The sequence below is a fragment of the Rhinatrema bivittatum genome, chromosome 5, assembly GCF_901001135.1.
Source record: "Rhinatrema bivittatum chromosome 5, aRhiBiv1.1, whole genome shotgun sequence".
NCBI classification, from domain to species: Eukaryota; Metazoa; Chordata; class Amphibia; order Gymnophiona; family Rhinatrematidae; genus Rhinatrema; species Rhinatrema bivittatum.
In genome coordinates this window covers 299320650-299347398 of record NC_042619.1, presented here as the reverse complement: position 1 = coordinate 299347398, position 26749 = coordinate 299320650, and the positions used below count along the sequence as shown (strand labels likewise).

General features: G+C 43.3%; 1 protein-coding gene across 1 annotated transcript in view; it reads left to right on the top strand.

The window, feature by feature from the left end:
- Positions 1-16777: 16777 nt before the first annotated feature.
- Positions 16778-26749, top strand: part of LOC115092831 (hexokinase-2) — a gene marked incomplete in the record, with an annotated part of 149332 nt that continues 139360 nt past the window's right edge. The window contains 1 exon segment of the mRNA XM_029604163.1: positions 16778-17205. Coding sequence (XP_029460023.1) covers positions 17143-17205 — 63 coding nt within the window.

Sequence of the window (26749 nt, the reverse complement as noted above, 5' to 3'; positions counted from 1 at the left end):
GGAGGTATGGTATCAGGGTAGATGGGATGTACATATTGTTGGAGCATCAGGCAAGATTGTCCACAGATTGAACACTGCCGGAAAAGCTATAAGCGTAAGTTTTTACCTTAATATGTATGTTTGATAGCAGAACTTTACTACTTGTACACAATTTGACTTACAGTAACAATATATAGCCTTTGTATGAATAAAATAACTCTAAATAAACAGCATATTCAGGTAATTTTGTAAAATTTCCTTTGTATGTACATTTTGTATGATTTTTGGGACAAAGGGAGGGTGTCCTATACCTTAAAAACTTGACGTGATTGAGAAAAACTGGGGTCATTTTTGGATTCAGATGACAAAAGTTAGTCAAAAACAAGTGTCAGATCTAACTCAACAAAAATTGTGTTCCTCAGTATTTTATAACATGCGTGTGCGTCCATGTGCATGTGCTTCCCAGCGTGTAAACATGGACCCGCTGATTTTCTAACATGCGCACGCCAGCGCATGTATATTAGAAAATAGGGTAGCCGCAGACTGGAAGGGAACTTCCCTAACCCTCTGTCTAACCTTCCTTCCCTTCCCCTCTCCTCCCTACCCCCTAAAGCTAACCTATCTTGGCTCAATTTTTTTTATTTAATTACTTGTGGCTCCTTGGGAGCAGAAGTAATTTTACTCTCACCGGCTGGCTGCCGGCACGCACTTCCCCACTACAATGGCTTATGGCTGCTGTTCCAGCCAGCCTCCATCCTGCCCTCCAGCCTGCCCCTTTGAAGAAGCCCGGCACTTGTGAGCGTACCAGAGTTTACGCGTGTGGCCAGGCCCCTTTGAAAATTTGCCCGGCGCGCGCAAGGCCCGGCCAAGCTCGTGAACCCCGGGATTTACGTGCGTAGGCCTTTTAAAATCCTCCCCTAACTTTCCTAGTGCTACAGAATATTTCTCTGTCTGTCATGTTTTTCCATCTTAAGTTCTCCTATTCATATGCATTTCAATAAAGAGAAATATACAATGACCCAATGTTGACCTTCTGTCATATACTTTCCTCTATGAACTACTGATGATCCAATTACTGAACATTCTTTCCATGAATAGTTTTTAATCATGCGTGTATTTTTTTATCTTGCAATTCAAATGCCTTTAAATTTGTGATGATATAAAATCAATATATTATTCAACTATAGCTGAGAAGCAAGGATACCCTTAAAGGGCTTTCATAATTTTCTCCAGAACTACCGTATCATGAGTTTTGCCCTCTTGCTTTCAATGCATTAGCTGGTAGTTCAGGCACTGAACATGTTAGATACTTCAATAAAGAAACAGAATGAAGGTGTTGGACAGTGGGGGACTCCAACACACTCTCCTATGTCCAAGACACAAAGAGGGGCTGAAAATGCTGGAGATTCAGGAGAACCATACATTTTAGTAAACTGCACATTATGAATGCTGGAAATATTGGATATTCCAAAAAAATAGAAGCTGCTGTCATATGAAATTTTATTTCAACTGTCTGCCCTCAGACTTCCCAGCCTGGACTCATATACAATGCAATAGTTTTATCCATTCTGGAGCAGTAGAAACTGACGGACCAAGAACATATGTAAGGCTGCCTAAACCTTACTATAGGTTAAAATCAGAAACCTTCCAGCAACTGGAGGTCCCAGGGGCATATACAATATAAGTGAAGTATCGGAGTGTCCTTACCCCAAAGTTGTGGAGGTGTATACATGACAACTCCAATGAGTCATAAGGAGGAACTGTAGCCTATGATTAGCAGGTTATAGGGCAGTATTTTCTGATCGGCTGGACTGAGCAAAAGTAGCTCTCTCCACTCCAGTATGGGCTAAAGGTCATCTGGGAGAATAAGGATCCTTTTTCTTAATATCCTGGAGAAACCTGGAGCCAGAAGTGTGATTAGAAGGACAAGAGGTTTTTTCTCCATGTTTTCACTGGGGTCTGTAGTATGAAGGGGGCCTTTGTGGGAGATTGAAGGGGGAGAAGACTATGCTCAAATAAAGTGAGAGGAATTTAAGTAACCGTGGAGATATTGCAAATTGTCTAAGACATTGCTATCTGGTATTTTGCACTGTTGATTATTCTGCCTTTTCTGGACTTTTGTTTTGAGCTTAATACATTTTCTTCTAGTCAGGAACATCAATTTTTTTTTGTGTGCACTATGTTTTTTTGGGACCCTTGGGCCCCACAGCACAAAACTGTGCCTTATTTTTGGTCACTGCTCCGAATGGCTCAGTGTTCAGCAGTGTTTGAAAAGTAGCCCATCCCCTGCCAAGAAGTGGGAGTGTGTGTATTGGGGAGAGGGGGGTTTACACATAGAATATGAAGACAGATTAAGTCTGCAAAGCTTATATAAACTCTACTTGATCTCCAGCTTGACCATCACTTCCCCACAACATAAATCCAAAATGAAACTTGCTTTCCTCTCAATATGCAATTTGCAAAACCCTTTTATGGAAAGAATTTCAGTTCTGAATTTGTCAACAAATATGTTTCAATGTGGACACCACAGAATAAGCTGCAGAGAAATCAGGCAAGATTCCATATACAAAATAACAGTCAATGGTGAAATGTAAATTTATCTGTTAATTTAATTTCCTTCTTTTGAGTCTTGCCAGACCAGTTCAGATATGTAGGTTACACTCCCTTACCAGCAGATGGAGACATCAGTAGACTCTGGTCAAAATGATATCAAAAGATCAAAATGATATCAAATTCCAAAAAGAAAATTTAGCAAGACTCCCCTTAATTAACAATTTCTTTTTTTTAACCCAGGGAACCTCAAACTGTTTGCAATGGAAGATGTTATGCCAAATGAGAAGTAATGTGAATTTTGATCAGATATGTTTTATTCTTACTTCTTTTATTCTCCACTTTTCATTTACTTTTCATTTTTAAATGTACCACTTATATTTTGTTTTTACTTACAATGTATGGTTTTTGTGTAAACTGCTATGATATTTACTGAATGGCGGTATACAAAAGATTTTAAAATAAATAGGATAAATACAATTCCTGCTTCCCCAAAAACCAATATTATAAGCAAAAAATATTTCCGTCCTTCAGGACGGAAATATCACTATCAGATCTTCAGGACGGAAAAATTGCAGACTGCATAATCCTTGGCTTCAGAGAGGGTTCTGGACTAATCTGGCAGGACTCAAGAAAAGGAAATTATCAGGTAAAATTTAAATTTCACTTTCCTTATTGTTCTGCCAGACCAGGCCAGATGCATGGAATGCACCCAAGCAGTAACTAAACAGGGCTGATGGAAATCAAGGCCACCTTGAGATTACCAGCTCCAAAGCAATCTGTAATGCATAAAAAGGAGAAGCCTAAGTCATCGCCTTACAAATTTTCTCTGGAGGTACCAGCTTGCACTCTGCCCATGAAAAGCTCTGTGCTTTAGAAGCATGAGCCATTAAACTTTTCTTAACCTGCATACAATTTCCAATATAGGTGAAGGATGTTGCTTCTTTGATCCATCATGCAATAGAAGCCTTGGATGCTGCTTCTCCCTTTTGAGGGTCACTGAACAGAACAAAGCATCTGTCTGGCCTATGGAAGGAATTAATTACCTTCAGATAATCTAACAGTACTCTACAAACTTCTATACAATCCAATTCCTTCTTCGAACCAACATACTCTGATGAGCCAAATTCAGATAGAACTCTGAGAAATACCTTCAGCAAAAGGAAGGAACAGGCCAGATTGAGAAGAAGCAAGTAGGGATCCCAGCATGACAAAGCCTGGAGTTCAGAAATCGTTCTAGCTGAATAAAGTCACTAAAAACACCATCCTCAAAGACAAATCATTTAAGAAAGCTCTCTTCAGAGCCTCAAAAGGAGACACTGACAAAGTTCTAAAAACCAAATTCATATCTCATGAAGTAACCAAAGGACAAAACTGAGGCCCAATATGCTTCACATTGGGTGTGAAGCCAAGGAGCCATTCCAAACTTGACCTCTATAGCACAACAGGACTGCTATTTGAACTTATGGGGAATTTAGAGCTAAAACCTTACCAAACCCTCCATGAAGAAATTCCAAGACTCAAACTAAATGGAGAGACAGCTTTACTCTGGCATCAAGCACTACCCCAGACCCAGAGTATCTTCATTTATGTCACCTTGCTCTCTCAAGGGCCAGGTCATAAGACAATGGAGAGGAGTTGTCCATGGTTTCTGAGCCCGAATGAAGCAAATACCTGAACTGAGGAAAATCTAAAAAATTCTCCACCCTAAGCCTGACTACATTTGCATACCAAAGATACCTGGCCCAATCCAGACCCACCAGGTTGATCTGGCTTGGATGATCTGAAATAAGAACATGCCATATTGGGTCAGACCAAGGGTCCACCAAGCCCAGCATCTTGTTTCCAACAGTGGCCAATCCAGGCCATAAGAACCTGGCAAGTACCCAAACACTAAGTCTATTTCATGGTAGTAAGAACTTATCCAATCCTTTTTTAAACTGCACTAACCATATCCTCTGGCAACAAATTCCAGAGTTTAATTGTGCGTTGAGTGAAGAAGAACTTTCTCTGATTAGTTTTAAATGTGCCACATGCTAACTTTGAAGTATTCACCCTACTAAAGGCCACTGAGGGAACACACACATTATCTGAGCTGTGAGGCTGTGAGACAGTGTCCAATCCCTTGAACTCAGATTCTCTCCTGTGCCTGAAAAAGTTCTCACCTTTGGCATTCTGACAAGTCATTATCATATTCCATTGAAGAGAACATCATCTGTTCATTATTTGAGTAAATGCCATCTTGGCCATTTCTCATGTTCCTTGGTAGAGATGTGAATCGTGTGATCGATCGTCTTAACGATCGATTTCGGCTGGGAGGGGGAGGGAATCGGATCGTCGCAGTTTGGGTTTTTAAAATATCGTGTAAATCGAAAACCGGCACACTGAAACATCCCTAAAACCCACCCCGACCCTTTAAAATAAATCCCCCACCCTCCCGAACCCCCCCAAAATGCCTTAAATTACCTGGGGTCCAGTGGGGGGGGGGGGGAGGGGAAGGGGGAGGGCGGGAAAAACCGGCACACTAAAACAACCCTAAAACCCACCCCGACCCTTTAAAATAAATCCCCCACCCTCCCGAACCCCCCCAAAATGCCTTAAATTACCTGGGGTCCAGAGGAACGGTCCCGGTGTGATCTTTCACTCTCGGACCTCCGTGTGTTGTAGAAATGTCGCCGGCGCTACCTTTGACCTGTCATATGACAGGTCAAAGGTAGCGCCGGCGCCATTTTGTTTTTTTGTCCCCCGACGTCAGGAGATTAGATCGCTCCCGGACCCCCGCGGGACCCCCAGGGACTTTTGGCCAGCTTGGGGGGCCTCCTGACCCCCACAAGACTTGCCAAAAGTCCAGCAGGGGTCCGGAACGATCTCCTACCACGAATCGTTTTCCGTACGGAAAATGTATGGCCGGCGCCATTTTCCGTACGGAAAAACGATTCGACTGCAGGAGGTCGTTCCGGACCCCCGCTGGACCCCCAGGGACTTTTGGCCAGCTTGGGGGGGCCTCCTGACCCCCACAAGACTTGCCAAAAGTCCAACGGGGGTCCGGAACGACCTCCTGCAGTCGAATCGTGTTGCCGTAAATGGCGCCGGCCGTACGGCAACACGATTCGACTGCGGAGGTCCGAGAGTGAAAGATCACACCGGGACCCTTCCTCTGGACCCCAGGTAATTTAAGGCATTTTGGGGGGGTTCGGGAGGGTGGGGGATTTATTTTAAAGTGTCGGGGTGGGTTTTAGGGTTGTTTTAGTGTGCCGGTTTTCCCGCCCTCCCCCTTCCCCTCTCCCTTCCCCCGATTTACGATTTTTTGACGATAAATTGGGGGAATTGTTATTGTATCGCGGCTCTAACGATTTTTGACGATTTAAAATATATCGGACGATATTTTAAATCGTCAAAAAACGATTCACATCCCTATTCCTGGGTCCAGAATGTCTGCTCAGGAAATCCACCTGAACATTATCGACATCTACAATGTGTGCCACTGATAAGTACTTGAGATGCATGTGTCTACTTCACCATGCACTCCACTTCTCTCTGTTTGTATACACCACCGCCATGGCATTGTCATACAGAACTCTGACCACTGACCTTTTATCCTGGGAAGGAAACTTATCAATGCCACTCTGATGACCTTGATTTCCAGATTATTTAATTGGCCATGATGACTTCAATGGAGACCAGAGCCCTTAAATCACTAGACTTCTGCAATGATCCCCCAACCTACTAGATTCACATTGGTACTGATGGTGATCTAACCCAGAGGCTCTAAATTGACCCCCTTTTGAAAATTGCCCTTGACAAGCCACCACTGTAGACTCTTCCTCACATCCTTCGGAACAGGTTGAAGGACAAGAGTGCCTTCTGGTCATTTTGGACTTGTGATGGTCTGAGGTGTGAATCTTTTGGAATACTGTCTGATTGACACTATCAGATCTACAAGCAGATCTGACTCCAAAAGGTGGCAGCTGACAGAAGACGTGGTGGGGCAGGGGGACAGAACCAAGGAAGCACTATAGTCAAGCAGGCAAGGGTCAGGACAGGCCAAGTTTATTTGCAGAGAGGAGTAACAAGCCAAGGTCAGGGCAGGTAGCATACAGAGGGCCAAATTCATTAAAGCTTTTCTCCCATTTTGTGTCTATGGGGAAAACCCCTTACGGGTAGATTTTAAAATCCCTGCGCACGTAAAAAACGGGTGTTACATGCGTGGCCGGGCCTTGTGCAGGCATTGTGCGTGCCGCGCGCATTTTCAAAGAGGCCTGACCACGTGCGTAACCTCTGATATGCGCCAAAGTGCCGGGCCCAGAGAAAGGGGCGGTCCAGGAAGTGGGGATGGGTGGGGCTGGAGGCGGCTGGTACAGCGGCCATTTGCTGCTGTGCTGGGGAAGCGCGCACCGACAGGTTGCTGGCATGCACAAGTTGCTACTGCTCCTGAAGGGAGCAAGAGGTAAAATAAAAAATTGGGGGTTAGCTAGGATAGAGATAGGGGACAGGGAGGAGAGGGGAAGAGGGAGGAAGGTCAGTTAGGTGGGTTGGAAAGTTCTCTCCCAGTCCGCTCCTTAAAATCTGGCATGCAGTGCGCGCAGCCCACGGATTTTATAACATGCGTGCCTTGCTTTTTCTTCAGTCCTATAAAACTCAATGGGGCGGATTTTAAAAGCCCTGCTCGCGTAAATCCGCCCGGATTTACGCGAGCAGGGCCTTGCGCGCCGGTGCGCCTATGTTCCATAGGCCTACCGGCGCGCGCAGAGCCCCGGGACTCGCGTAAGTCCCGGGGTTTTTCGAGGGGGGGCGTGTCGGGGGCGGGGCCGATCCGCGCTGCGTTTTGGGGGCAGGATGCAGTGTTTCGTGAGCGGGCCCGGGGCGTGGTTACGGCCCGGGGCGATCCGGGGGCGTGGCCGCGCCCTCCGGAACCGCCCCCAGGTTGCGTCTCGGCGCGCTAGCGGCCCGCTGGCGCGCGGGGATTTACTTCTCCCTCCGGGAGGCGTAAATCCCCCAACAAAGGTGGGGGGGGGGGGGGGTTTAGATAGGGCCGGGGGGTGGGTTAGATAGAGGAAGGGAGGGGAAGGTGAGGGGAGGGCGAAAGCGAGTTCCCTCCGAGGCTGCTCCGATTTCGGAGCGGCCTTGGAGGGAATGGAGGCAGGCTGCACGGCTCGGCACACGCCGGCTACACGAAATCGGCAGCCTTGCGCGCGCCGATCCAGGATTTTAGCAGATACGCGCGTATCTACTAAAATCCAGCGTACTTTTGTTTGCGCCTGGTGCGCCTACAAAAGTACGCGAAGGCGCACTTTTTTAAAATTTACCCCAATACTTCTTGTACCTAGTCAGTTGCAGGATGCAGGGCAGAGCAAGGACGCCAGAGGCCATGCTGGAAGGCCTCAGGGAAGTGCAAGACACCAAGCTGGGACCGAGACAGAGTCGGCTGCAGCACAAGCCACTGTAGTTGGTGAAACATTACAATACATATTGTGCTAGCGGGATGGTGACAGGGATGATGTGACCACGGTTTCCCCTATACCTTATGAACATGAGTAAGGCCCAGTTGTCTAAGATAGCGAAAGAAAATATTGTTTCTGGGAGCAGTGCTGGCATAAAAATGGTTTTGAAATTGGTGGGGCCTGGATGGAAGGGCTTCCCTGTTCCTACCTCTGGTGGGTAATAAAGATTTGTTGCTAGGTCTGGAACACAGCACCTTTCAATTATGGTCTAATAAGGGTTTAAAATATATGAACTCTTATATGAAGCAATAGGTACTCTTGTGAAGGCTTTTTTGCAAATTCGTGAAGAATATGACATTCTATATTCTTGATTTTCTGCTTTCTTACAGGCAAGACATAGGACATCACTGACATGGACAGAAGATACTATAAAAGGAGGACAAAGTTACTGGAAGATATGCATGGGGAAAGGATGGGAAGAACGCATTTCTGCAATGGCACATATTAAGTGAAATATTTCCAAAGCAGAAGAAATTACTGGTGCAAATCACTTGATATCAGACTTGCAGTTGGTGAAAGAATCTTCACTAGGAAAATATAGATACTAATATGAAAGAAATTAACTTTATTACTGCACCATTGCTATATTGACAATGTAAACAGATTTCATATGGGATTAGCTGGTTCAAACTATGTTCAGCAATTTTGTTCTTTATAATAGTTTCAGTCATTTTTCCTGGAAATAATATCAAGCTTACCAGTCTGTAATTTCCTGGATCACCTTTGGAACCCTTTTTAAAAACTGGTATTACATTGGCAATCCTCCAATCTTCAGGTACCATAGCCAGTTTTAATGACAGATTATAGATTATTAAGAGGTCTACAATTTCATCTTTCAGCATTCTGGGATGTCATCTGGTCCAGGTGATTTGCTACTTTTTAGTTTGTCAATTTGCCCTATTACATTTTCTAGGTTCACTGAAATTTGTTTAATTTCTCTTGAAGTATCACCTTTAAATACCATCTTTGGCATGATATCTGTCTTACATCCTCCTCAGTAAAGATTGAAGCAAAGGAAATCATTTAATCTCTCTGCTATGGCTTTATTTCTATTAGTGTACCTTTTACCCCTGATCATCTAATAGTCAACTGATTCTCTTGCAGAGTTTTTGCTTCAAATGTACCTAGAAATGTTTATTTTGAATTTTTGCTTTTTCAGCATTCTTCTTTTCAAATTCTGTTTTAGCCTTCCTTATCAACGCTTTATATCTAACTTGCCAATACTATGCTGTTTCTCTTTTCCATTTTTTGAAAGATGTTCTTTTTGCTATAATAGCCTCGCACACATCACCTTTAAACCATGCCAAAAGTGGTATTCTCGAACCCCTTTCAGGGTGGAGATCCTATTGGGGATCTCACAGTCTTGAGAAAGCGGGATTGTAACATCCTTACTCTCGGTGTGACCTCTCTGGGACAGAAGCCTGAAGGTCCAGTACTGTTCACAGCTCTCTGTCTCCTTCCTCCAGGTTGAGCAGAGGTGGTGAGGAAAAATCCTCAACACTAACAAAAAGGGGGGGGGGGGGGGAGAAAGCAAATGTCTCTATCCAAAATATCTCATGCTGGGTAGTGCTGTCACTGGTATTGATTCCTATAGGGAGTAGAGAGGTCGCTCACATGTTTCCAGCCCCTACTCTCAGGATTGGGGAGGGGGGGGGGGGGGGGGCTGTCCCTCTCCAAAGCACAGGGTGTTCCCCAGAACAAGAAAAAAAACTAATCCAAAAGCAGACCAAAATCTACAAAAATCACTCTTCAAAAAGGAGGCAGACCCTGTCAGACAGGGCGTGTACTAATGAGGAATCTCCTCTAAAACACAAGAAAAATGCCAAGCTGGGTTAATAGGCCCAACTCAAAACCTCACTCAAAATAACCTCGCTCCCTCTACCTCCACTGAATGCCCTGGGATAGCCAATCACAGTCAGCTCCATGGACAGAGTGAAAGAGAATAGAAAATCCCACTGCTGTTACTAGTCCTGATGCTAAGAGACTTAGGGCCATCTAGTGGCATATTGAAGGGTAGACCACACTTGCATCGAGACTCTGGAGCTCTGCCTGCCTGCCTCTGGGATCCTTTGTGGGGAACAGAGAGCATTTCTTAGAATATAATCCTGGAAGTTCTGGATTTCAGTTTTCTTAGCCTCCAAAACCTCCCTATGTCATTGGTATCCACATGTACAATGAGTCGGCTCCTCCCCAACAATCTCTAAAATCTTATCTAGATGGCACGTGAGGTCCGCTACCTTCCCATCAGGCAGGCAAGTTATCAAGTGATCCTCATGTCCACCAGCCATCCAGCTATCTACATTTCTAATGATTGAACCGCCCATTATAAACACCATCCTAACCTTTCCCTCCTGGGCCCAAGGTCCTGGAGACTCATCCTCAGTGCGAGAGGATAAGGTACCACCTGGAGAGAAGGTCCTAGCTACAGAATCACTTCCTGTCACTCCAAGGTGCTGGTCTCCTAACAGGTGCCCTTGCTCCTCCAAAGCAGCACAAGTACTGCTTGACTGAATTTGGGACCATTCTACCATGTCCCTGAAGGTCTCCTCTATATCCTCTCTGTCTGCCTCGGCTCCTCCAGGTCTGCCACTCTGTACCCTGGCAGCCACGCAGGGAGTTCTCAATTGCTCCCATGTCTTTGCTGTCACTGCCTCTGGCTCAGCTGCTTCAGGCCCTTCACCTCAACTTTTATTTATTTTGTTTTATTAACTTTGGGTACTCCCTTTAATTTGACCATTTCTAAGTGAAGAAGGTGGTTGGGGGCCCTCATTTATGAATGTTTATTTATTTATTTATACAGCTTTTCTATACCATTGTGGAGAGAACTATGTCTCTGTCTCTACGGTTTACAAAATATTAAAAAAACAATAAATTAATAAAAAATTCACAGTATGGAATAAAACTTACATTAATCAGACAATGTAAATAAAACAAGTAGGAACAAATAAAAACTGATTAAAAAATATAAAAAGGAGGAGATAAAAGTATAAAAAAAATAAGATCAGAATTATTAACTTTCACTCCAAAAAATCAAATCATACTGGATCCTTTGCATTCCTCATGATAAGCTTGCCGAAAGCACCAGGTTTTTAGTTCCTTTTTAAACGTTTTGAAATTTGGTTGCAATCTCAGATCGGGTGGTAAGGTGTTTATTTATTTATTTATTTATTTAATTTTATATACCGGCAACCGTTTGCACATCGTGCCGGTTCACAAGTAACTTACAACAGAAAGTATATAGGCATAGCCTTTACAGAGAACGGTGTATAACGTAAAACGCAGTAACAGAACAAATAACTAAGTAACTGGGGAGGGATGAGGGGGGGGGGGGGTGCAAACAGATACATGGGGATAAAATGTGAATAGGGATTCGAGGAAGAAATATGTACAATGGTTATATACAGAAGTTGTACACTGGATATATATACAGATGATGTACACTGGTTATATACAGGAGATGTAGGAAACTTTAGAGGGGGAGGGGGTTGGGTGTAGGTTCTGAAAGGGGGGGTGTTGGAGAGGAATGATGGTTGGGCTAGCGTGTTAGTTGGTGAAGATGATGAAGAATGGGGGTATGCTTGGAGGAAAAGCCAGGTTTTGAGTTTCTTCTTGAAAGTAGGTGTGGAGGTTTCGGTACGTAGATTAAGAGGCATAGAGTTCCAGAGGGAGGGGCCTGCAAGGGAAAGGGCTCTATTGGTGGTGGAAATGAGTCTAGTGGATCTTATGGAGGGAGGGATAAGGGTTCCACGGAGGGAAGCACGGGTGGGTCTTGTGGAGGTACGAGGGAGGAAGGGTGGGTTTAGCCAGTTGCAGTGTTCATTAGTAATACTTTTGTGGATGAGGGTGAGGGTCTTGTAAATAATTCGTGAGTGAATGGGAAGCCAGTGGAGATCAATGAGGGTGGGAGTGATGTGGTCTTTCTTATTGACATTGGTGAGGATGCGTGCAGTAGCGTTTTGGAGGAGTTGTAGAGGTTTGATGTGGCTAGAAGGGAGTCCAAGTAGGAGAGCGTTACAGTAATCAATTTTTGAGAAAATTATGGATTGGAGTACCGTGCGGAAATCGGAGAAGTAGAGAAGGGGTTTGAGTTTTTTGAGGGTTTGAAGTTTGAAATAGCAGCTGCTAAGGATAGATTTGATGTATGGTTTGAATGTTAGTTGGTTATCAAGTATAACACCCAGGTTTCTTGTGTCGGAGAGAAAGTTGGGGGAATGGAGAGTGGAGAGAGTGGGTGCGGCTGCATGTCTAGAGGAGACGAGGAGGAGTTCAGTTTTTTGCGGATTGAGGGCTAGGCTAGTTTTGGACCAGCGATGGAAATCGCACGGTCTCTGACCTCGCTGAGATGAGCAGATCTTACTGTAGGAACAGTAAGCAGACCTTTGTTCGCGGATCTCAATTCACGTTGAGGGACATGTAATCTTATAACTGAGTTTAGCCAATTAGTCCTTTCTCCATATAAAATTTTATGAATGATGCAAAGCATTTTATGTTTTATTCTAAATTCAATTGGCAACCAATGTAACCTTTGAAGTACAGGAGAGATATGTTCTCTCAATTTCGTATTTGTCAGTACCCGTGCTGCAGCGTTCTGTAATATCTGTAATGGGCGAATTGATGATTTAGGTAGTCCCAGCATAGTAGAATTGCAATAATCAATACCTGTAAATAATATCACCTGAAGAATGTCAGTGAAACAGGTGTGGTAACCTTCCATGGACCTCATCTCAACTGCTAATCATCCTGACCCATGTCATACGGCAAGCTCCAATTGAAGCCGAAGAGGTGCATGAACATGCATTAAAAAAAACCCCAACTTGTAGACAAATGCACTTTAATGCCTTTAAAAGTAGTTCTGACTAATAAAGACTTTCCTTCCAGAGATTGCAGAAAAAAACCCCTTCAGAATTGTAATTCACTTGTGAGGATATTGCACCATATAGAATTGGTGTGTAGAGATCTGGACAGTAAGCACAGAGCTTTGGAAGACTTATTTGGCAAAATTGTCTAGCAACCTTTTTCAGACTCAAGGCAGTTAGATGACTTCAACCGCTGGAGATATTTGACTCTATATTTGAGATTCAGTTACCAAGCTATAGGAAGTCCAAAGACAGGTGTTTCCCACATTCTTATCTACAACCAGAATGTTGTGGATTGGAAAAGCTACTGAGTCTGACAGAGCATCCAATACCTGGATGGACCCAAAGAATTCTAAGCAGCTACGCGTTGCCCCCAAATTTTCCATGAACTTCGAATATGCCAGGTGTTCCGGGGTGATGCATGGTAGCATAGCTGGAAGTAGGGTAGAAAGTATATCCGAAGACCCATCTTGTGAATGTGAGGGTTTATTAATCCAGAATCCTCAAGGTCAACAAGGATGAACCAATGTTGTACTGGTTGCCTCAGAGGGGAAAAGAAAAACCCTTGTTAACTGGCTCTGAGCAACCCAACTACACTGCCATTGAGTGGGAAGATGAAGAATCACATAAGAAGAGTTGTGATGGTGCAGTCACCATAATGGATGACAATGTGACTCCAGTCTGAGGTATTGCTGCAATAATTTATTTTATTTATTTAGAATTATTTATGTATCGCATGCTCACAGGTATTGCAGTGGTTTAAAAAACAAAATACATACTGTACATATTTAAAAAACAAAACAGGCATGTAAATGCAATATTACCTCGTTACCTCACTGATCTTTGTATTAATATGCAATATGTGTTTCATCAATCTTCCTGCAAGGTTTTTTGCCAAAATGATAATAAAGAATCTGCCTTAGTTTATCATTAACTGGGACAAGATTTAATGAATTTTTTTTAGCAATTAACTTGACCAAACCCTTTTTCAAATAGCCAGGTCTTAAGAGCCTTTTTAAAGGTTTTTGCCATCTAAGGTAGTTCTCAGGCACTTGTGCATCATGTTCCACATTATAAGTCCGGTTATCAAGAAAGCGCATTCCCTTACTTCACCCGACTGTGCAGACCTCTAGGAGTCCTTTATTTGCTGACTGTAGTGTTTGCTGAAGGGTATAAATTCATAAAGGAGATTCTAACACAGGGTATCTGCCATTATTATTTTGTTAAATACTATTAGAATCTTATACTGAATCCTAAAATGAATCAGGAGCCAGTGAAGGGTTGCCAGAACTGGAGTGATGTTATAAATAATGAGACTGACCCATCAAAACTCTTACAGCCAAATTTTGTAATAGCTGGAGAGGTCTTGGTGTATTATTAGGAAGGTCTAGTAGTAAGCAGTTACAGAATAGATTCCTGTAAAACGTAGTTTGTAATATTGTGCGGAAGTCATTCAGATTTAAGTCTGAACATCCGCAAGGAGCCATATTCCCTCCATCATTTTAGAGAGAGTAAAGAAATTTCTCACTAGATCTGTAATTTGGTCGAGTGACAGACCTGTCCTCTGACCTGGTATAAGCAGTGGAACATCTTTTTCAAGGACAAGGATATGTTACCACACCTCAACAGGAGGTTTTTTTGGGTTTTTTTTGTGGAGGCAAACAACAGCATGAAGCGAGTTGGAGATTCTAATGAAGCATAGAAGGAGGATGTTTTTCAACAAAGCATGCATCAGTTGCATCGAAGTAATTGGATTCAAATGAACAAGAGTGCTTGTTTTGCGCTGCACATTGGCTTGCTTTTGATGCATTTACTGCATGCACCTGCACACTTCCCGCATGCTTACTGTGCACTTCCTGCACATCAATATGCTTACTTGCAGGCACTGATGCATCCTAATCATTGAGTGCATCAGCATCGATGCTCCTTGCATCGTGTGCATCAATGCAGTGTGCATCACACATGCCGATGTGCCTTGTGCTGATGCTTCTCCAGTACAGGGCAATCACATAACTTGAGTCTGTGGCTTCAATTTTGACCAATGGAGGTGGAGGAAGTCCTCAAGGAGCTCCTGCTCAACTTATATCTCAATGAGGCAGATTCTGCTGCACTGTAAGAGATCATCTACTGTGGCTTCAGAGAGATTTATACAGTTCCTCTATATCCTGGAATTTTGAGAACATGGGACATCTGTCCACTGGCATAACAGTTTTCCTGGGCATACCCAGAGCGAAGAAAGTATAACCTTCACTAAGAGGTATCACCTTAGCATGGATGCAGCTCTTGAATTCACTCACAAGGGCTTTACTTGCCAGCTATTTTGAGGAGGCAAAAGTCAATTTTTTTGTAGCACCGAAACAAGCTGCAGTGCAGCAAGGCAACTAAAAATAGGATAGAATGAGAAAAAGGAAGAATTTTGAATGCTGTGCAGACAAAAAATGACTGAGGAGGTTTACAAGGTAACACCCATGTGGGAACACCTGCACATGGTCAATAGAGCTCAAAGCTCTACTAGTTAAGGGAGTCATTCATCAAATTGTGTTAGGGCATTATTGCAGGCGTTAGGACAATAATGCCATACCACATGCAATAAAAAACGCATGCATATGCGAGTTTTAAAAATTTAGTCAAAAGGGAGGAGTTTGGGAGAAGCATGATTTAACACTGGAAATAACGACATCCACTGAAACGGGGAAGGGGAGAGAGAGACAGCCTCTGGGGAGGCACACACAGGGGCGGATTGGCCTATCGGGGGTTCAGGCATCCCCCGGCAGGCCGATCGCTCCAGTCACGTGGTCTGCCGTGTGCGGCCGTGACAGAGCCGTGCTCGGCAGACCACGCGATGTGTCCTGGGCCGGCCTGGGCGGCGAATACCCGGGCCAGTCCGACATCGTGAATCCGCCGCTGGGCACACATATTAGTCAACTTTTTATACCACTGTATTATTATTTTTTTTTATTTTTAATTTTTATATATTCTGACCTTCTTGCATAAAATGCAAATCAGGCCGGTTTACAATGAAAAATGAACAAGCAGGAAATATAATTCCTTAGTCAAATACATAGAACATCTAGAAACACAACTGTAAGAGGGGCCATTCTGAACTCAGAGTGAGGTTTTGGTGGTGGGCTAGGTTTTGGGAGGCAGTTTTACAAGCACAGTCAGAGTGAAGATTTTATGCGATTTGTAGTGATGAAAGGTACACAAAGATGACATTTGTACATTCTACTCTCGATCTAGCTTGATATATAATGAAGAACCACAAGGTCCTGAGTCATCACATCGTGGGAGAAAAATGAAAAGTCCTCAATAAAACAGATCGCAGAGGTGTCAAACTCGCGTTCCTCGTGACACTGCCCGGTGGGGACTGCTTTGCTTTTCAGGACAACCAAATCATGCATGCCATCAGACCATAAACCCTAAACTAGCAACCCCACAATGCAATTGACTTCATAAATATGTCATAGCTAATCTACAGAAAGAGACCTCATTCATGTAATTTATATTTTGCTTTTTGGCACTTCAAAACCGACTACATTCAGGGACTGTAGGTATTTTCCGTCGAACTTTAACACAACCTCTGTGAGAACAAAAAAAAAAACGTTGCTTGGCAGCAGAAAAGAGGAAGCTGTACAATTTAAAAAGGGAAACTGGGGCAGAAAATATAATAATGAACGAACTTTTAAATTCTTTACATGAAAAACCAAAAGCACAGAAGTAGTCCTCGCAGTCGCTTCTTACTTCCACTCTTCCATAACAGACGCATGACCGCGCGCGTGCAAGAAACCCCCTTCCCACCCGCGTTGCCAGGCATCTCGCACTCGTGTTCGAGGCCCCAGGGGAGCGCGTGGACACCCAAGCGATATAAGAGAAGCTGGGCGCAGAAGCTACCGAAGCTGCCGCTTTCTGGGGTTGCGACTCCTCCCTTCAAGCGCGAAGCTCGCCCGGAGGATCCGGGTAGGCCGGCAGAGATACTAGCCCCGATGTCTCGCGCACACCCTCCTCCTTCGACCAATAGGAAGATACGTGGCAGGAGCGGACTGCTGTGACATCACAGAGGGGCGGGAATCTCTGAATGAGCCACTCTGTAACCAAAAGGAAAGAGGAGAAAAACCGGCGCACAAAGAACAGCTGAAATTATTCCGGAGTCTTCTGTCCCGCTTGCCCCCGCGCGTTACCTGGGCCTTTCACTCATCGCTGAGTGCTTGTTTTCCGTGTTTCTTCACTCAGCTGGCAAGGAAAGGGGTTTGGAAGTCATGATAGCATCTCATCTCCTTGCCTATTTCTTCACAGAGCTCAAACAAGACCAAGTGCAAAAGGTAAGAAGAGAGGGAGGTAATTGTATACTTCACCCCCAATAACCGTTGTCCTCGCCGTGTTGGCCGAAGAGAGACCGTTTTTTTGGAAGCTTAAGTCTGGGAAACCTCTTTCGTCTAGACGGGTTCTTCTTAGGGGCATGGTCACTTAACCCCCCAAAGAGGGGACTGCCGCTTTTACAAATGCAGAGTTAGTTGCTCTAGCACGAGAGACCCCAGGAAGGAAGCGTGGCACGAAGGGTACTTACTGCACAACCAGAACACACTCCTGGCTATACCGACTATAGTATACTTCACATTTAATAAGTCGACTAGTGGTTAGTCTCCTTTCTGACTTATCCATTCATTAACCAGTTCCTAATCACATTGTAATAATACTTCATCGTGCCGAGGAACAGCATTAGCATTAAAATTATGCTAAACATATTGCCTTAAAACTCGTTATCGAGTTGCCCTTTAGTTGCGTATCAGGCCACAATAGCCATCGCGTTGGCATCCCCATCGTGTCCTTGTGTAATTACAGTATATACTGACTTCCTTTTGCGAGGATATCTTCTTCTCGGTTTAACCTTGTGGCTGTAGCCATTGTGCCAGCCGATTAGCGTGTTCACCATCCTCATGTTGCAATTTTGGGATTTACTGGCTGGAAATAAAACGTCATCCTGGCTTTTGGGTGTGCAGAAAGGTGTTGGCAGCTAATGGCTACGGCTGGAACGCATAAGGGAAATCAGATGTTGCCAACACCCGCAAATTACAAGCAAGGGAGGGCGCAGCCTTGAAAAAGGTGTGTGTGTGTGGGACTGATTTATTTCATCCAGGACTTTTCTTCTCGTAACCGAACTTTCTTCCTCTTGCGCATAAAACAAGAGCCTTAGAGTTTGCATCTCGTGAGACTATGGTATTTGATACCTGTGTGATGAAATTTGTTGGTAGCTTCGGTATGGTGGAGGAAGACACGTGAGGAACAGACTTGGAGAATGAAAAAATCAAATAAGTAAAACATATACAAACCACAAGGACTGCGCTTACAGGGAAAGTGATCTTGGAGGGGCAGAGGCATTTCAGAGTGAAAGGAAAACGCGCCGAATCCAGTTAAAATGTGGCTGTTCAGCAAGGCAAACTTGAAAGATTCTGTAATGTGCCACGCTTAGCTATTTTCTCGACTAGGGATGATGACGACAATGGGAAGGCGGAGGTGGTGTTGAAAAGGGCTGCACGTACTTTACTTCGGGGAGGAGATGAGTAATGATGTATATTTCCGTCAGGTTTTTCACAGGCCTGTTTTCAGCGCTATGAGCGCACAAAAATTTCACACGATTAAAACCTTTGTTTCGTGGTTCTTGGAGAAATCGACTATTTTTAATTATATAAACTACGCGGACAGTAGAAACCCCCATCCAGTTTTTAATCAGTTGCCTAGAACATTTCAATTATAGGCCAGTGTAGTTTAATTAAGAGGTCTCTCTTGCAATTATAGAAATTGCACCATATCCCGGTGTAGCTTCATAATCCACGTCTGTTTCTCCTTTACCATCAACTGCTGGAGGGTGGTTCCAATTTTGGAGATGGCTTTACATTTCTTCAAACTTCCAATTGAGGGTGATGCAATCTGTGATACTGATACGTTTTTTTTTAAAAAAGTTGAATTTATTTTCTCCGAAAATTACGGAGGTAACATTTTCTTTCCACCTTATACTGCATTTTTCTGTATAGTCATTCTATGCTGTGTTTGAAATTTTATGACACAAAAAAGCTACTGAGGGACATGGAGAGGCAGGGATTAATTGTGACCTGTTAATTTTCCTTCCTGTTGGGAGGGAGGGAAGAGGGTGCTTCACAAACCTAATGGCGTCATTACGCTTTTATTCTGATCAGAGTTCTCTTCCACAAAAAAGTATATATTTAAAAAAAAAAAGTCATGCGTTTTAAACTTTTTTTTTATACAGGAGAGTAGTTGTGCTGTAATCCTTAAAATATGAGACACGGAGTCTGGTTTTAATCAGCCTGATTTATTAATTACTTTTTCCCTTTTGTTTTCCATATGGGTAATACTAACAATTACATTTGGCCAGTTACATTTCACTGCATGTCTCTTCCGATTTTTGTGGTACTCCTCGCACCTCACTGTGCTTTGGGATAATGGTGCGGCTTTGCACCTCCCACTGTGCTTTGGGCTCTTCATGCCTCTCTTGTTCCATGCATATCCCTTTTGGCTAATGGTTGTTAATGGACCTGTTATTCAGAAACTTGTTCAAACCTTTTTTGAAACTTATCTATACTACTAGAGTTGCCACTGCCTTGGGTAACTAATTCCACAGTTTTTAATTATGCGCTGAATAAAAAAAATACTGTACAATTGTTTTAAATCTTCGACCAGTTAGCACTGGATCTAGGGTTTGAAAGGGTAAATATTAACCTGTACCAGAGACAATTCCATGATCTATATGAATGGTGGTTATATCCCCTCTTTTTTTTTTTCTTTTTTCCAAGCTGGCGAGAACTAACCTGTATAGCCTTTCTTCATAACAGCCATTTCATCCCTTTTATCATTTTTGTCACTCTTCTCTGTACCTATTCTAGCTCCCCTATATCTATTTTGAAAGTTGGATTTGAGGTTTGCAGGTGCACATTATATGAATTGCTTGTTGAAATTAAGACACTCTCTAACTTATATTTTCTATTTTAAAACAAGTTTTGAAAATCTTGTTGATGATAAATCCAGATTACAATTTACACTGTAGATGCATCTCTTTAAATGTAGTACTCTGACTTCTTTCAGAGGTAGTGCCTCAAGATGGGTTAGCTTTTCCACACACCAGAGCAGAATTGAACCTCCACTCATTAGCTATGGTGCATTGGATGCAATCCCAATTTTACTGCTAATGCTCTGGATGCTTGCATTCTGCTAAAGAGAGCCTCCCCCTGAAGTTTATAGGATATGTCTTATGTATAAGCAGCATATCAAGTCCATGGTATGCAATACAATTTAAGACCATTTCTTTATCTTTTCACCCTATTTTCTTGATCTGTGATTATATTTGTTGATACTTGAGGATTTTCTCTTGTACAGAATAATTGCTTAGTATTGACACTTCCATTACTATTGCTGTCCTTTGTGTATAGCCTTTGTGTTAGGGGACAACTCAATAAGACATAAGGAGCTCACTAAATAACAGACTAAATAGTTCCATAATATCCTTCATCTCTTTCTTGGTGCAGGGTCTTCCCTTAGGGTGAGGGAAGAATCGCCTCCTGGGCCCTAGGCATTGGTTATTTTCTCCTTTTAATAAATGCCAGTGATGAAGCTATGCTGGAGATCCTACATAACTTTGAGGAAATCATTCGAACATGAACAAATAGTACTTTCTATTTGAGCGTATACTCCCAGGTACTGCATCCTGTAAACTGATCCTTTTGGCCCATCCTTTAGCAGTCCCTTCCTTGAACTAAATATGACATTTTCTCTGGGCAACTTGGACCACAAGTATTCATTTTCCTTAAGGATTCCCGGGGGGGGGGGCGCCATGCAATATTCAAATTAGGGGTCGCGCTAGCAAGGAGGTGCTAGGTCGCCTGCGCGACCTTAGTGCCTCCTTCCTAACGCAACCCCGCGGCGGCTGCCAGTTATGAAGACCGCCGCCGGTAAACTCTGCGTCAGTTTTCATAAATCGGCCGTCTGCCAGTAATAAAAACGGATGCAGAGTTATCGGCGGCCATTATTACTGGCAGACGGCCAATTTATGAAAACTGACGCAGAGTTTACTGGCGTTGGTCTCCAATAACTCTGCGGTCTGTTGAGGTATTTTATTTTTTTGTTTGTTTACTGAAGAAGTACAGAAAAGCATTTTTTTTTTCTGCTTTTCTATACTTCTTTTACATGCACTCAACTACTAACATCTGCTCCAGGCAGGCATTGATATCTGAGCGATAAATGTGCGTCTGAGATGCACATTTATTTTTTTGAATGCGGAGTGAATGAGTAATAGCCTCTTTCACATGCATTTGCATGTGATGAGCGCTATCTCATTCACTCCGCGTTGGACGAGGGTTAAATAGGTGCTGATCCCCCTGTTGCATTATGGGGTGGATTAGCGCCTATTTAACCCATGTCCGACAGCGGGTTAAACAGTGCGCTCATGTGAGCGCTCTGTATTGCATTGGCCCCTGAATTCTCCAATTTTTATCTCTCCTCTTTCCAAATGGGCACTTTCGCTGTGAGTAGCTCATGCCATGCAGCTGGTGGGTGAATAATCTTTTTTTTTGTTTTTTTTTTGCTCCCAGACTTTGGAACTATTTGGGTATCCACTTCTCCTCCTTCACTTGCTGGTTGAGCAATTTGATCTTCTGCATTAGGGAACAAATAGCTTCTCTCTCTTATTCCAACTGGGTAAGAAGGGTGGGTGGAAAGTTCCCCCTAAAACAAAATCAGTTTCTCAGAAATGATAATCATTAAGGAATAAATCTCTTACTCACGGAGTATGAAGTTAAGAATAAAAACCTTCTTATTTTTTCTAGGGCTCTCTACCCCAAGGCTTAGGGCCTTTCTTTTACTAATTACCAGGAACTGAAAAACTTTTTTTCTTTTTCCTCTCTCTCTAAAGCAAGCACAGAATCCTGACGGACCATTAGGGGCCTCTGCTTTTTTAGAGATGTGAATCATGTGATCGATCCTCTTAACGATCGATTTTGGCTGGGGGGGAGGGAATCGGATCGTCGCGGTTTTGTTTTTTTTTAAATCGTGTAAATCGGGGGAGGGCGGGAAAACCGGCACACTAAAACAACCCTAAAACCCTCCCGAACCCCCCCCCCCCCAAAATGTCTTAAATTACCTGGGGTCCAGTGGGGGGGTCCCGGTGTGATCTTCCACTCTTGGGCCACGGGTGCGTTAATAGAAATGGCGCCGGCGCTACCTTTGCCCTGTCATATGACAGGATACCCAATCCTGGCAAAGTTTTCATATATCACAAACCAACTAACAGCTAATACATATATTGTGACATTAATCCAATTTTATCAATCTTTATTGGTGAAAATTACATAAAAAACATCCACAATTTTATCCAAAATACCCCACACAATAGATATTATATATTTTTATAAAACATTACATCATACTCATACACCACCCATCCATCACATATCACTCATACAATTTTCATTCAACCTCATATAAAAACAATGTTCAAATTTCTAAACATCCAAATTCAGCATGAAATACAAATCTTATCATAACATGTTATCAAATGTAGATACAATTCTCTTTGTAAGCAGAAAGAGTCATATTGCACATTAATTTATGCGTTACACGAACGCCAATCCTCTTGATTTCTTTATGTTCTCTCTACATGTTTCGCCTTCCCTCAGGCTTCTTCAGGAGAGCTTTTCCAAACAATCTCCCACTGCTCATGTATCCAACATCTATCCACAGGGCTTTCTGTACGTCCCAAAGAACTTGCCCAGACGCACAGCTTAGCTCCCATCGAGCGGTGATCCGCTCGATGGGAGCGTTTTTTTCTGAGATGAGGTGGATGGCGTTTTTTCTGCCTAAGATAAGAAAGTCTAAACAAATTTGAGATGTGTGTTCCATATATTTGAATGGTTGAGACGTTATGAAGTAAGAGTCGGGGATGTGCTAAGCTGTGCGTCTGGGCAAGTTCTTTGGGACGTTTTAAGGAGGGAAGACAGCAAGCTAGTAGTGTTGCATTGTGGGTAAGTAGAGGGAGAAGCATCTTTACTGCAATGGCAGGAATTAGCACCACAATTCGCACAAATTTGGGGCAGCAGTGGTAGCATAGTTCTGAGGTACCGCTGAGTCACTGCAGGGGGAGGAGCTGTTTTTTTTCATATTGTGGAAAGTGTCTCAGAACCCCCGCAGTCATGCATAGGGGCAGAAGGGTGTTTGATATGTGGGACCAAACAGGTCTCAAGTATAGCTGGCTTGTTCTTTTGCAGGGGACCAAAATGATAAAGAGGAAGGAACAGCTCCCCTATGAGGAAAGGCTGAAGAGGTTAGGGCTGTTCAGCTTGGAGAAGAGACGGCTGAGGGGGGATATGATAGAGGTCTTTAAGATCATGAGAGGTCTTGAACGAGTAGATGTGACTCGGTTATTTACACTTTCGAATAATAGAAGGACTAGGGGGCATTCCATGAAGTTAGCAAGTAGCACATTAAGACTAATCGGAGAAAATTCTTTTTCACTCAATTTGTTGCCAGAGGATGTGGTTAGTGCAGTTAGTGTAGCTGGGTTCAAAAAAGGTTTGGATAAGTTATTGGAGGAGAAGTCCATTAATGGCTATTAATCAAATTTACTTAGGGAATAGCCACTGCTATTAATTGCATCAGTAGCATGGGATCTTCTTAGTATTTGGGTAATTGCCAGGTTTTTGTGGCCTGGTTTTGGCCTCTGTTGGAAACAATGCTGGGCTTGATGAACCCTTGGTCTGACCCAGCATGGCAATTTCTATGTTCTTAGGGGTCAGGAAAAAATCTAGGTAGGGATCCTGGGAGGAAGTAGGCCCCTTGCCTCATCTCCCAGGGAAGAGCAGTTGAGGGCAGATTCATTAATTGAGCCCGATCAGCTACTGTTGCCAGAAAGAAGCCTAGTGATGGCAGGGGGAAGCTGAATTCTCCTCTCTCGGCCTTACAAAATAGAATAACCTGCAAGTGTGGGAGGGAGGGCCTAAAGGGGACAAGATTTTAAATTAGATCTACCTGTTGGCAGTAGTAGGAGAAAAATAGGATCCTGCAGGTTGATGCCTTGGTCTCATCACATAGAAGACCATAATTTCTTTTTTTTCTGGGGGTGGGGGGGAATCTTACCCCAATGTAATAAAACACAATTACTGGAATTATCCTGGGGGCTTGGAACTCAGGAGCTTCTTCCCCACACAAATACTCACACACTTTGACTCGGTACATTTCAGTTCAGTCCTTTCTGATAGGTTTATTTAAGCACTAAGAGGAACAGAACAGAGAATAAATAAAATTAGATAATACCTAAATGTTTATGTACATAAAGAGAGTGAACTCTAATGTGTTTAAAATATTCAAGTGATTTTACCCCCAATTATTTTTTCAATTTTATGAACATTTAATCAAACATCTTTATAGAAAATCATAAAACCTTTGTAACCTATACTCATAAACTATTACAATTTATACATTCAATCCATCTGAAAGGATTTTCCTCAATTCAGGAGATGTATGCAGACCACTCTAACACATGCCAGCAAACAATGTGCTTTCAATAAAAATGGGGTTTCAATTAGGATTGCCCACTGGCTCCAGATTTTCAGGACAAGTTGATCCATTCTTGGTTTTACCCCATTGCATGCTGGTACTTATTCTGATTTCCCCTATTGCATTCCCTAACAAAAGCAAGACTATACATACCTGCATGCAGGTCTGGATCAACCTGTCCCTGAAATCTGGAGCCAGTTGGCAACCCTAGGTTCAATGCGTTCTATGTTGAAAAAGATTTTGTCCCTTTTAGCTGAAAAAAAACACTGTCTCTTTTTTTTATTTTTTTTTTCATAGCAACGTTCAACATCGGGGTCAGGAAAAATTCATTGTAAGATCCCATTCATTCTTTAACAAAGGACCCCTATTTCACTCAATATGGTTTCATCACGAGGAAGACTATAACAAGATGGTGACCCCCCCCCCCTTCAGTACTACAAATTAAAAAAAAAACAAAATTACAAAGGTTTTTATGATTGAGAGAGGAGCAATTTCTCCTCTTATCAGTTCCAAGCACAGCTGTGTGAGTGTTTGTGTAAAATCCTCCCCCCTCTGACTTTGGTATCTGTTAATTGTTGTTCTTTCTCAATGTAGAACTACTAGCATAACTACAGTTCACAGATTCTTGGCCTGTTTATAAACCTTTTTTTTTTTTAAGTATGTCACAGTACAAAACAGTAAATATGAGTTCACTCAGAGTTTGGCCGATGGCCTTCAAACTAGTCTCAGTAAATTCTATTACAGTCCATTATAGTACCCATAGAGTACTATTTATGGAGGTATTACATGGCATGGACCCAGATCATGTTTGAGTTCCTAGACGACATATGAAGGGGAATATACTCCCAAGTGTATGAGGCTGGTCCTAAAGGTTTTTAATGGTTTCCCCCATGTACCCCTCTTCTCGACAAGGAGGTGGTCAAGGAGACACTGGCAAAATTGCAGCAGTTGCAAGCTTTTTGTTTCAAGGACCTGCAAGAAAGAGGGGGCAGGGGCACCTATAACAATATAGGTGCCCTGGCCTCCCTGAAAAAGGACAAATCTTTACACCCAGTGCTAGACCTAAGAGGGGGGTCATAATGCCTACATGTGCCCCACTTTCGGAAACAATTCGCTCAGTCATAGCATAAATGAGGGAAGGAGAGTATCTAGCTTTCTTGGATCTAGCAGAAGCATATTCCCATATTACCATCCAGGTGGTCCTAGCAAGGCCTGCTAAAGATTCTGCATGGTAGGAAAACATTTTCAGTTTCAGATGTTGCCTTCAGCCTAGCAACAGCCCTTAGGACCTTTACCAAGGTCTTGATACTTGTAGCAGCTGTCGTGTGCAAACAGGGTATATCTGTGCATCTGTATATGGATGGCTGGCTCATAAGAGCCAGATCAGCTCAGGATAGTCACTGGGTCAGAGACAGTAGTCTGTCTTCTACAAAAATTAGGATGGGTAATAAAATATGTGAAGGGCAGTCTAGAGCCATCTCAGACCTTATAGGCTCATTTCAACACAGGAGAAGGGTGAGTCTCTCTGTCTTCCAGCAGAGTAGCCAAGTTAATAGACCAGGTTTTCCAAACAGGAACTACACAGAGAATGGGACTACCTCCATATATTAGGCATATATAATGGTATCCTCCCTACATTTATTCCCATAGGACAAGGTGTACATGCAGCTACATCAACATTCCCTGTTCCATTGGTTGTTTTCCTCCCAGATTTACCAGTTTTGGATCAGGCTTCACCTGAAAGAGAGACTGAGTCTGGTTTGGTTTGGTGGGCTACAGTCCTCCAACCTGCAGAAAGGAGTAGCCCTAGGGTCATGACAGATGCCAGTCTGGGGGGATGGGGGTGCATTGCCAGGGCCAATTGGCTCAAGGGCACTAACTAGTCAGAGGAAGAAGCATTTTGGTCGATAAACTGGCTAGAGATGAGAGATCAGGCTGCCTCTTGAGTACTTTGTTCCACTGAATGGTGGGAAGGCAGTCAGGGTTTTATCACAGTGGCACAGTAGTGGCATATGTAAATAGGCGAGGAGGCACTTGCAGCCTCATGGTAGTGCAGGAGGCGACCTAGCTGTTCAAGTGGGTGGAGAAGAATCTCCTCAACCTCTCAGCGTCCTACATAACAGGGAGAGAAAATCTCCAAGCTGATTTCTTCAGCAGGAACAGGCCAGACTAGAGAGTGGGAAACTGGGTCCAGAAACCATTCAGATGATAGTGAATCAATGGAGCTGCCCAGGTGTGGACCTAATGGTGACACAAGTAAACTCCAAGTCAGCATGCTCTTCAGTCGCAGGGCAGAGCTGGGGTCCA